This window comes from Labeo rohita, unplaced genomic scaffold (genome assembly GCF_022985175.1).
Source record: "Labeo rohita strain BAU-BD-2019 unplaced genomic scaffold, IGBB_LRoh.1.0 scaffold_930, whole genome shotgun sequence".
Classification (NCBI taxonomy): domain Eukaryota; kingdom Metazoa; phylum Chordata; class Actinopteri; order Cypriniformes; family Cyprinidae; genus Labeo; species Labeo rohita.
Genome location: NW_026129888.1, coordinates 11,239 through 24,177, shown reverse-complemented (window position 1 = coordinate 24,177; position 12,939 = coordinate 11,239). Strand labels below are relative to the sequence as shown.

Genomic DNA, 12,939 nt, shown 5'->3' with positions numbered 1-12,939 from the left:
TAAATACTAATTTAAAATACTAATTTACGGTTCAGTACAGTACAGTACAGTATGCAATTATGCCTGTTTCTATTGTCAAAAGTTTAATATAAATTTTACAACAAGTTAGACTAAATTTTACACAATAAATAAGCCTACAATAAAACGTGATAAATTCTTGTAAAGGTGGTCATGACCAGTTTAATAAGATTTTAATTATATTATGTTAGTGCTGGTTAGTGGACTGTTTTCTCCTCTTTTCATCAGTCTTTTAGTTTGTCTTTTTTAGATACTGTTTAACTTTCTCCAAAGCATTTTAAAGTGTCTGTTTCTCTAAATAATTCAAATAGATCACATAGGCTTTTTGACCATCAGTTCCGCAGTACGAGTGGCTCACGCAAATTTTCACACTTTTATCACAGAGTGTATGGTGATTCACGCGACGCTCAAAAACTGCAATTCAGTCATATAGAGCTTGGCAACCGACGTCACTGCACAGTGCATTCTAAGACGTAAACAAGAGGGTGCCACCATATTGTGAGGCCACATTGGGCGAGACTTAAAACAACCTGTTACTACACGAAAATGTGTCGAAAACAATGAAACTCAATTAAATGAACTAAATTTACTATACAGAACAGTATCCTGCACGCGGGTGGGTACCCAACAGGTGACCCGCTAAAACTGATGCGAATGTGGTGCCTGCAAGAGAATGTACTCGAGACCCCGACAATTTACCTCTTGTGACATTTCCAGATATTTTTGATTATTTAGTCTGTGTTGTGAGTGCTTAGACCGAGTCTCTGTTTCGTAAATTTAAAATCTACGGAAGCCCACATTCAGTTCACACATGGCTGGGTCCATGACTTGGAAGCCTACAAACCACAGAGTTGTGAAAATATTAACGTGACCATATTTCTGAAATGAAAACTGGAGACATTTCCTAGTTCAGTGGTCAAAATTTCACTGAAATCTCACTTGTGATTATTTACGAATTTAAAAAACGGGGACAATTTGTTTTTGTTTTTTAATTGTTGTGGGATTAATATCATATTTGATAATTACAGTGAAGTCTGAGGATGTTTATACAACTCAACAAAAATAACACTATGAAAAATACCAAACACAAAAACAGTAGGATTAGGATGAATTCAGGTAAAGTGGAAATTTACATACCCAGATGTTTTTTTTTTATAAGTTTCTTTTCTTTACTAATTTTGTTAACTTTAGGGTCCAGCTATAATATTTAAATCTGAATATAATTCATATAAAGTGTTATTTTAAAGGTATACAACAATAAACATTTTGAGATCATGCACACCAGGAAAAAATATTTTTTAAATTTTTTAAAGTGGGCCATCCCTTTTTTATTAAATATTATTCTGCATCTTAACTCAAAGCTTATGATTTATTAACACATATTATCAGACAAATATATTTAACAATATATTTAACAAATTCTTATTTAACAAATAAGTTATACCTTCCTGCAGAGTTCAGCTCCAACCCTGATCAAACATCTGAACCAATTAATTAGGATCTGAATTAGCACTTGATAATTACAGACAGGTTGGGCACCCCTGAGTTAAAACCTTTTACTGCATGTGTAAGTTAAAGACTTTCTTCAGGGAAGTTATTGCATTTTTTTTATATCTTTGTCCTAATCTGTTATCATCTTCTGTTAGAGTGTCAGATCGTTTCAGAGTGATGCTTTAAAAAACATTTGGTGAACTGAGTCATAAACTGCGAGGAAGTCACAAGATGTCTGTAACTGTAAAATGTAATAGTATCAGTAGAGCCTGAACAATTGGTTATGATTTTCAGATGATTCAATTATACTGGTAAATCATTAGCAAACTGTTACTTTTTACTCCTCCTTTAACTAAATAAATACTGAGTACAGTCTCATGAAAGAACATTCAACAAAGCAAGATTTACCATGAGTATCCAGGTACGTTAGAATAATTTTATTTATTATGTTTTGTCACAAAATCTATGGTCAACAGGATTTTCTGTGATGTAATTTGTTAAAATCAGGTAACCTGCCTGGTCACAGACTCTAAATAACACCACATAATTAGTTTTATTTAAATAAAGCGCAGTTCGTAAGGCATGCTGTAAAATGATTTTTCTCAGTATTATTACACCTAACCTAACTCTATTAGACATATATTTCCACCCGTAACACTTGTTGTTCCTACATGAGAATCATACAGAACTAAAATTGTTTTTATTTTAATAAGTGACTTCAAATGAAACTATTTTAAGAACTTCTGTAGATGTTTGAAAGAAAAATGAAATCAGACTGGTTTGTAATAAGGTTAAGATGGTAATTTTGTTTGTGGCATTGTTTAATTATCCTCTGCTGAGAAATTTAAAGGGGTCATTGAATGCAAAGTTGACTTTTACATGCTGTTTGAACATTAATGTGTAAAGACCGACCCGAAAGCCGACGGGTTTATGTGCGCGCACACACTCAAAGCACGATCACAGAACGTGCCTCTCAGTTAGTGTGCGAATGTCGAGTTGTCTTTCGCTTCTAATAGGTTCTGTTGTTGCTACACACATGCTCGTCTTGGAGATTATTCATGTAAATGAAGTTGGTTTTGTCTTAAGTAAACCTGAACAGTTGTGAGAAATACTGATGTGTCAAAATATTTGAAATGTGCGTCAGATCTTAAAGCGACAGCAGCGTAAACCTGCAGCCGCCGACCACATCAAACAATAATCAAACAACAAAAAAGAGAAAACCACTCACTGTTCTTGACTGAATCACTTATTAACTGTAATAAGAATGATCTTCAGTGTATACAGTGAAGGTTTTGCAGTGTTTTATTTTAACATTTATTACTTCATGAAATGTCTGTAGTCTATTTCTGTAGTGGCCTTTATATAGACCTGCATAAAAAAAAACTTAACCCCCCCCAACCCATTTGTATTTTTGATTAATATATTTATTAATACTTTTGCTTGTAAGTAATACTTGGAGTGTTTACTTGCCTTGAGGTTGAAAATGTTTTACTTACATTAGTTGATTAGTTTTTTTCTGTATTGAAATTATTATTATTTAAACATGGTGGCAGTTTCTAGCTTGAAAGAAAAATAATTTTTCTAACATCTTTGCAGCAAGAGTTCTTATGGGTCCAAAACCACCTTGGGTGTGCATGAAGGAAAGTATATGTGACCCTGGACCACAAAATCAGTCATAAGTGTCCAAAATTTATATACATCATCTGAAAGCTGAATAAATAAGCTTTCCATCGATGTATTGTTTGGAAGAATAGGACAATATTTGGCCGAGATACAGCTATTTCAGTATATGGAATCTGATGGTCCAAAAAAATCAAAATATTGAGAAAATAGCCTTTAAAGTTTTCCAAATTAAGTTCTTTGCAATGCATATTACTAATCAAAAATTAAGTTTTGATATATTTACAGTAGGAAATTTACAAAATATCTTCATGGAACATGATCTTTACTTAATTTCCTAGTGAATTTTGGCATAAAACAAAAATCCCCCATTCATCTCACTCACAAAAACAGATTCAGTATTCCTCAAAATGAATAAAGACTCAGAATATGTTACATAATACAAATATCCTTTATGCATTTAATCCCATTTTATTAACCAATATCTTTGCTGCCAGCCTGTGATGATCCAATTCAACCATGCTACTAAGCAAAAATAATCTAACATTTGTTTTCTTTTTCTTTTTTATTGCTGAAGAGTTGATATTGATATTTTAATGTCCAGATTTAAAAAGTAACGCAAAAGTAAAGTAACGTATTACTTTCCATAAAAACTGAGTAACGTAATTAGTTACTTTTTTTTAGGGAGTAACTCCATATTGTAATGAATTACTTTTAAAAGTAACTTTCCCAACACTGTAAATAGATAATGTTCGGGCATTGAGTTCACGTGCCTTGCTGCTTTTTTACAGCAGTTTGCTTATAGCATAATCCTGTACATGTTATAATGCCTATATTTATTTATTTATCATTATTTTTATTATTTTTTAAATATTTATTATTTCTATATTTGTACTCCAGTAGTCAGTTTTCTGTAGCAATACTGTGCTGTGAGTAGTGATGACTATGTACCACATTCAACCGGCAGTCATGGACAAATGTACTGGTTCACAGTTTTGTCTTTTTTGTTTTTATTTGGATTTTTCAGTATTTTTTTGTTTGGGGGTTGCTCAAGTTCAGTTTGTACCATTCTGTTATGGTTCCTACAGTAACCAGAAATGTACCTCATCTAACTGGCCAAGTTAATCCAAAATAGTTGTAATTTACGTCTCGCCACATGGAATGTTAAAGGTCTGGGGAACCCTATTAAAAGGAAAAAGGTGCTTTACAGTTTCAGATCTAGAAAACTCGATATTGTTTTTTTTACAAGAAACCCATTTATCTGAACAGGAGTCACAAAAATTATGTAAAGACTGGGTTGGGCATGTTTTTTATAGCATCGGTTCAAGTCAAAGTAATGGTGTAATCACTTTGGTGAATAAAAACCTGCAGTTTAAATGTATATCAGAGAAGTGTGATACAGAAGGAAGGATTATAGTGACACTGGTAGAGTTACAGGGTAGACTTCACATTTTGGCCAAAACGTATGCACCAAATGGTGATGACCCTAATTTCTTTGCTGCTTTAGAAGGTATCCTGAGTGTTTTTGGAGATTATCCAATAATATGGGCGAGAGATATGAATGTGGTACTTGATACTATCTTAGACCGCAGCCAGCCAGGCAGCATGCGCCCCCCTAAATCAGTTTTTATGCTAAAGCAAGTGTATACGTCTTTAGACCTCATTGATGCTTGGAGGTTGCTTAATCCATCAGGCAGAGATTATACTTTTTTTTCATCTCCACATAACACATATTCACGTATTGACTAATTTTTTTTTTTTTAAAGAACATTGTTCCTTCTGTGCTCAGTTGTACAATTGGCAACATACTGATTTCAGACCATGCACCAGTATTTTTGGACCTAACACCGCTGGATACTATTAAAAGATCATATAGATGGAGGTTCAATTCCACTTTGTTACAATTCCCAGTATTTAAAGATTTACTCAAAGACCAAATTGATTTTTATTTATGTACTAACCTAAATTCAGCTCCATCTGTAGGGGTGGCATGGGAGGCACTTTAAAGCATATGTTAGAGGGGTCATTATGCAGTATGAATCCATACTATCCAACTCCCTGGGAGATGTCTTGCAACCAAGGCCATAGATATTAATGCCGCATTCAGGGACTTCTACCAGAACCTTTACACTTCTTGCAGCAGCTCCTCTGAGGAAGAAATAAAACACTTCCTCAGCACACTTAACATCCCCTCTCTCAATGAGAATCAAAGGGAGCTTTTGGGACTCTCCTATAACATAGGATGAAATTTCAGAAGCAATCAAGAATTTAACAACAGGAATGGCTCCAGGTGCAGACGGATTTACAGCCGAGTGTTAAAGTTGAGGTGAGAAGGTATTTCACAAATTCAACCAGATTCTTCCCTTCTTCACTGTTTTGTGGCACTTGGTAGATTCTTAAGTTATTCCGTCTTAGCCTGTTTTGCAGATCATCGCACCTGGCGGATAGTTCCACCTCGCGTTGCAGCAGGTATCGAATCGCCTTCCCGTGTTGCATTACAGAATCCTCGTTGTTGCTAATGTGTTCCTCGGCTTCTACAATAAGCATTTCCAGCTTTGTTATTTGATCTTTCAGTTCTTCAATCTAAGTTTCTAACCTTGTCAGCGATTCTTTCGCTGCAATGTGACCCTGTTGATCTTCCTTTCGCAGTTGTGTAAGTTCAGCAACCAGATCTGTAATGGCTGAATCAGTGCTAGCCCGCGTCTGTATAGGGCTTAGTGACTGTTTCCTTTCGTCTCTCTCTCTTAAATTGTGTTTTGTCCCAGACTTGGCATATCTGCTAGACGAGCTCATCTTTATGTTGCAAAAGATGTTTTATTTACCGTGTATAAATTATTATTTTAGCTGGTTTTTACAATAACTTCGCTGAGACCTCGTTTTCCGATGCCTATTCAGTCATGGCGTCACAGGAAGTCCCCTTTTTCTTTCTCTCTGGGGTAAGGTCAGTGTACTAAAAATGAACTCCATACCCAAAATTAATTATGTTTTAAGCTCCCTACCTGTCTCTGTCAGTTCAAAATATTTCAGAAAATTTGACAGGATTTGCAAGCATTTCCTATGGAATGGTAAGAGGCCTCGTGTGCAGCTAGAAAAACTCCAGCTCCTGGTTGAGAGGGGAGGACTAGGCCTCCCAAAGTTATCTCTGTATCATTATGCACTGGGTCTGAGGCACCTGGGACAATGGATGTTACCTCCAGAGCAAGCTCCCCCATGGTTAACCATGGAAAAATCTGTTTGCCCGTTATTACCATTTGAATCCTTATTGATAACAAAACTATTATTACCAATACGTAATCATCCAATTATTTCCCATCTCCAAACAGTTTGGAAGAAAACCTCTTGGATTTTGGGCATCGACCCTTTTTAAAGGGGTGATCAGATGCTAAGTTCACTTTTTCATGCTGTTTGAACATTAATGTGTGTTGGCAGTGTATGTACAAATCTACCCTATAATGATAAAAATCCATGCAGCGGTTTTTAATTAATCTGTAAAAATAATATCCCCTTTTTCAAATCGAGCCGTTCTCAGATGCCTGTCGTTGTTGCGTCACACCTGCAGAGGCCGCTCCTACGATAGTTGATTGACATGAGCGATTTACCTTGAAGCAGCCGTCACAGTCCGCCCTCTTTGTTTCAATGCTGGAGCAGGGATGTAAGTCAGACAAGAATATCTCAGATTGAGCGATTGAGGTGTTGTGTTGCTGGATGTAATATTGAACATAGTGGTCGTCATTTACTCCTGACATCTGAGCCGCTGAAGACGCAGTAGATTACATTTGTTTGTGAAGGGAATGCGCCTCCCAATCTACATATATCTGTCTATGTTCACGCGAATCATTCATGATCCAGCTTCACTTACAGCACAAGTGAGTATAAGGGTTTTTTATGAATCTTTGCGATCGCCTTTCCTTATAACGTGGTAGTTAGAAAGTTCAGCGGCTACATGCGGCTAATGTAAACAATGTCGCCCTTCCACAGAGGGGAGAGAGGGGCGGGGCGAGCAGAGCTCATTTGCATTTAAAGGAACAACCCCTTAGAATGAGATGATTTTTGCTGAGCTAATTTTGACAAGGTAAAAAGGGTGTTGTTTTACAAAACCATTGAGAATTTTTAATCAAAGTATATTAGAGACTTTTCATTAAGACCCTAAAGAATCATGTCAACTTGTGGAAAATGGGCATCTGATGACCTCTTTAAGTTCCTCATCTGCTATCTGGGCCAATCCATAGTTGTTAATAGGTGAAACGCCAGTGTAATGGATGAAATGGATAGATAAAAATATTAAGACTCTTGAAGATCTTTATGAGGAGATAAATTAGTATCTTTTGAAAGACTTAAAAATTTAGCTTGTCCAATGATTGGTTTTGGAGATATCTACAGATGAGGCACATGCTCACAAGTATCTTTAGTCCCCCCTCACATACTCCCAGGGGTGAAAGCACTTTCAAAATTATCCGCAATATTATGGGAACTGGCCATGAGTCTTCTAAATATTATTCCTTGCTTATTAATTATACAGGCCAAAATATTATCTCTGCAGCTAACCTGGGAAAAAGATTTGGGATGTGGATTGGAAGAAAAGGATTGGGAGAGGATTGCTGGCAATTTAAAGTTAATGTCTAGGGATATTAGAACACATCTCATACAATTTAAAATTTTACACAGATTCTATTGGACACCAAGGAGGTTGTTCAGAGCAGGGTTTAAAGATAACCCAGAATGCAGGCGATGCCAGAAAGAGGAGGGCAACCTGTTTCATGTATTGTGGCAATGCTCAGAAGTCCAGACATTTTGGAGGGAGGTGCATGATTATATTGTAAAGAGATCGCAGACCCAGTATGATCTCTGCCCAAGTTTATACATTCTTGGTGACCCTTGCCCTTTAAGTCATGTTAATAAGGCTGAATCACAGTGGATACAGAGTTGCATCTTGCTAGGCAGACGGGTAATCGTAAAAAGCTGGAAATTTTCCCGGGAAGCCTCCCATTTTTGAGTGGCTTTCGGATTTAGGGCGGGTGGCAGCCCTAACTTTCCTATAGTGTTCATGGGAGGAGTGATATTTATTTTGTCAAATGGGGGAAATTTTAGAATTTTTGTAATCCATAGTAGTAGCAAGCATGTGGTGACAGGAAAAATAATAATGGCTTTGGTAAATAGAATATAGCTTGTAGTGGGAACTCATGGTACTAGCAACACCACCCGTTGCTTCCACCAGTCACTGAAACAGACTGAAAAAAATAAATAATTTAGATTATTAATGGCAGGGTCCTGTGCAGGAAGGAGCCACAGGGATGAGGAAATAATACAAAAGTGCTTTAATAATGTAATCCAACAAGAGAACAGGAACAAACAGAAACAGCAGGGAAAAACACACGCCAACACGACGTAAACTAACACTACGTTAAGAACGGACCAAAAACAAGGAACTGAATCAAACTTATAAAGGGGTGCTAATGATGCCAAGACAGGTGAGAGTAACTAACCAATAAAGACATAACAAGAAACTGAACAGGAAAGACCAAATAAGGGCACAGGAGGGTGAAACCAACAAAACAGTCCACAGGGGTGGACTGTTTTGCGGGCTCTGGATGGCACTCTGGAGGGCTGGACGGAACCAGCGGAGATGTAGGAGAGGGAGAGAGTATAGGGGTATCAAACCCCATGGGGATCGCCAGGTCCATAATGTCTTTAATATATATTTGGCTTGCCACATGAGAGGCCGGCGGCTTAGAGCGCAGGGCGGCGGCCGGAGTCCTTGAGCAGGCCGTGGCCGGCGGTTCCAGGCTGAGGAAGCGGATGGAGCCTTGGATGACGTGGGGTCGTTTGGGGCGGGGTAGGTGGTCCGAGCCGTTGGTGCGATATGTGGGGATTCTCAGCGAGATGTGAGCCGACACAACGTGGCAATAATTCAGAAACATGCCCCTGATAGTTGTTCCTTTTATTGCTAAAATAAAGATAAACTTGATATATCCAAATGGAAGTGCATATATATATGTTAATATATATATATTAATGTAGCTATTTTATTGATAAATGAGTACACATGGATGAATAATATTATGAATAATATCTTAGCATGAACAATTTTTAGCTGTTTTTAGCACAATTGACTATGGTTACAAGGGCTGCCTCCTGAGTTTTGATAATCAATTAACCATTAGTCTATCAAAATTTCATTAGATGCTTAATCAAAAAAAATGTGGTGAAGTCCATGATGTAATTGGTCTCTGTGAACTTGAGGGTGTCAAAAAAAACCTCCCAGAAACTCCATGCTTGCTTCACAGACATGAAAAATGTATCTATAGAAAGCGAAACGTCTACTTTTAAATAAGCCAATTAAAATGGAAAACAAATATTTTCAGATCATGTAATCCATGTGAAACGTGCACATCCACTGTAGAGATGACAAGTGTTATCGACTTTATCACTGCAGCCGAAAATACAGAAAACACATATTAATAATTATAATGTTAAGGCAGTCTTCTTTGCTGTTTTTTTTTTTCCTTACACATTCATAATCATTACTTCTGCCAGAAGTATTCCAACTACTTCCAGCTTAACCAGCTAAAACCAGCCTGGCCAGGCTGGGAGACCAGCTAAAACCAGCTACTTCCAGCTTAAACCAGCTACTTCCAGCTTAAACCAGCTACTTCCATCTTAACAAGCTAAAACCAGCCTGGCCAGGCTGGGAGACCAGCTAAAACCAGCTACTTCCAGCTTAAACCAGCTACTTCCATCTTAACAAGCTAAAACCAGCCTGGCCAGGCTGGGAGACCAGCTAAAACCAGCTACTTCCAGCTTAAACCAGCTACTTCCATCTTAACAAGCTAAAACCAGCCTGGCCAGGCTGGGAGACCAGCTTAAACCAGCTACTTCCAGCTAAAACCAGCCTGGCCAGGCTGGGAGACCAGCTAAAACCAGCTACTTCCAGCTTTAACCAGCTAAAACCAGCTAACCAGCCTAAGCTGGTTTTAGGTGTTTTTTTCAGCAGGGATATAAGGCCATTTCACCGTAAAATAACTGAAACATTTTTGAACTGGTTCATTCGATCTAACGATCAAATGATCTATCAGAAAGAACCTTTCGTGGAAGACTTCTAATCACTATTAGCGAGCAAGGCTGCTTCCTTAAACTCAAACGAGCTCAGTACCGACTCTTTTCATTCAGTTTATTTTTGTGAATCTATGTTCAGCAACGTTTGATGACAGCAGCTGAGATATGCAGCCTTCGTATGATGCAGCCTTTCGTTTGAGAGGCGCCCATAGATACGTTTTGTTAAACTGAAAACGGCTATGAATGGGGAGTTGATTCCCCTTGATGTGATCGACTCTCGATTCCCAACGCCTCGGAATCAAGGAATCTATTCTTTTTGGAATCAACTCCCAGCCCAGGCCACCGCTACTTGTTAATCTCCTCCCACACTTCACATGTGTCATTTCATTGATTACTTGTGAAACAAACACTTGGTCTCCATTTCACTCTCAGGGTGCTCTAGTCTCTCATCACTTTACTCAGGTAATGAATTTAAAATATTTTAATACACAAACAACTCTATATTTTTGATAATCATTTTGCAGGTACATCGCTTATACAGCACCTGCATTCTTTACAAGACTGCTTCTAAATGTCTTTTTTTTGTGTCTTTTTTTTTAATTAGAATTTTAATTATCTCTTTTTTTAATTCTTTTTTTATGAGAATTTTAGAATTTAAAAGTAGGTGATCATAAAAAAAAAATCACTCCTTCCTTCTTCGATTCTGATTCATTATCTACCTTAAATGTCCGATATATGAAATTTGAACTTGAAACACGGAGGTGAGAAATACTTGTTTGCAGTATTTAACATCTTTGACTAATTTGTAAATACTGAAAAAGGTTTTACATTCAGTTGTATGTTCCACAATTCGCTCTCTTTGATGCAAACAGTGCCGTAATTTAAACCTGAAAATTTGAGATAAAGCCGAAATGTATTTGTTTTTATTCAAAAGGCATTTATCACTGTAATGTTTATCTAGAAAGTCGAATGTCCAGACGTGTCTGGAAAGTGGAGGAATGAGCTTGGTTCTGTAATGGAGCTGAAGGAGGATGGCACTGGTAAGATTAGCGGGACGTATAGAACTGCTGCTGAGTTCTTTATGAACCAGGTGTCCAATGAAGCAGGAGAAGCAGCTGACATTGTGGGCTACATCAATAAACACAAGGATAAAGAGACTGGCATCACCACTACTAATATTACATTCTGCATGGCCTGGAAGATAGAAGGTGGGTTTGACCAGTAGAGCTGATTCAGTGCAGTAAGAAAAAAAAAATATTTAAACTATATGCTCCGCTTATCAAATACATGTATCTTGTTTTATGCATGCTTAAATAATTTTACTGGGAATAAAAATTGAAAAAAAATTATATATATATATATATATATATATATATATATATATATGAAATATATAAATTTTTTCACTAAAAATGTTTTTCCAGTGCAGAGATAAAAAGTTTGAAACACTGATTCTTTCTTAGGCTCATGTAGTGCATTCACTGGCCAGATTTTCCCAGGAGGAAGTGGACAGCCTGTAATTAAGACCACTTGGCTTCTCCATTCACCTGTAGATGTCCTTCAGCACAACTGGGCATCAACCAGGTTAGATGGTTAATATACTTTGAGAGAACTTCAGTTATGTCGTCTACTCCTTTGCCCATATGGACTAATATTTCCTGTTTATTTTGGATAGGGTTGGGGAGAACACATTCCACAAAATGTAGACCCATCAAGAAGATTCTGAAGAAGAAAAAGTGGAAAAAGTTAATTATCAAAATAAAGTTTGATTAACATATGTTGTCTTTTTTTTATAATTTTCCAGTAAAAATATGTAAACATGATTTAATAAATGAATAAAGGAAGGAAGGAATTGATTTGTAATTATCAACTAAACATATATACCGTAAAAAAATTGGCCTAAATTCACAGTAAATTACTGGCTACTAGTTACATTACTTTTACAGTAAGTTACTGTATCATTTTTACAGTAAATAATTGTGAAATTACAGCTGTATACTGTGACCTCACAGTAGTTATTCCATATTGTGATTTAGCAGTACGCTTCTGTAGAATTACTGTGTTTAGCTAAAAAACAACAAAAACAACCCATTTTACACATTTATTTTGCAGTTTAATAAACATAAAAAAGATGGTCATGCATGCTTCTCTCTATTGAACCATGACACACTACAGAGCATATTCAGTGATCATCTTATTGCATGACTACATCTAACTTAACACAAAGCCAGAGCTGGGTTTGTCCATTTTGGTGTTGGAACATTGTTTACACACTAGATTGACATCGATTCAAGCTCAGTGAGTTTCCTGATCAGTGTACAGACTTGCTGGTTGATTTGTCCTCTCTGCCTCTTTGAGTTTGTGCCTGTCTCTGGATTGATGACCAAGATATAGTACCTACTGTATAAACAAAAAGACAAAGAGGAAAGCTGCTAGTTTCTTTCAGATGGGATGAAAAAGGTGTCAGTTCCCAGTCACCACCTTCAGTGGGTCACTGCTGTTGCAGTACAGACCAAAAAGGTGACAGAACAAGGTTACATCAACCCTAACCGTTTAAATAACAGCATCTTAAAAACATTTTTTTTCATCACAAACACACAGCCAGGAACAATCCTGCAACAAAGTAGAGTTGTGCGATTTATCTAAGCAGAGCATTTGCACACAACAGTGTACATCATTTTATATGTACTGTTCGCAGAGGATGGAGCATTGTTTTATAGAAGTTTACTTCCAGAACAAAAATTTACAGATAATTTA

The 12,939-nt window shown here is 36.9% G+C and overlaps 1 protein-coding gene across 1 annotated transcript; it reads left to right on the top strand.

Moving 5' to 3' along the window:
• The first annotated feature begins 1,912 nt into the window (after positions 1–1,912).
• LOC127162415 (avidin-related protein 4/5-like) lies at positions 1,913–11,984 on the top strand. Its single transcript, XM_051105201.1, has 4 exons — positions 1,913–1,930; positions 11,144–11,390; positions 11,646–11,766; positions 11,858–11,984. Exons 1-4 carry the CDS (start codon positions 1,919–1,921, stop codon positions 11,886–11,888), a joined length of 411 nt encoding a protein of 136 aa, XP_050961158.1. The 5' UTR covers positions 1,913–1,918; the 3' UTR covers positions 11,889–11,984.
• The last annotated feature ends 955 nt before the right edge of the window (positions 11,985–12,939 follow it).

What these genes read in the sequence shown, in the direction of transcription:
- LOC127162415 (XM_051105201.1), top strand. An exon ending in CATGGCCTGGAAGATAGAAG is followed by an intron (nt 11,391 to 11,645) that starts GTGGGTTTGACC and finishes ATTCTTTCTTAG; the next exon opens with GCTCATGTAGTGCATTCACT. An exon ending in CACAACTGGGCATCAACCAG is followed by an intron (nt 11,767 to 11,857) that starts GTTAGATGGTTA and finishes TATTTTGGATAG; the next exon opens with GGTTGGGGAGAACACATTCC.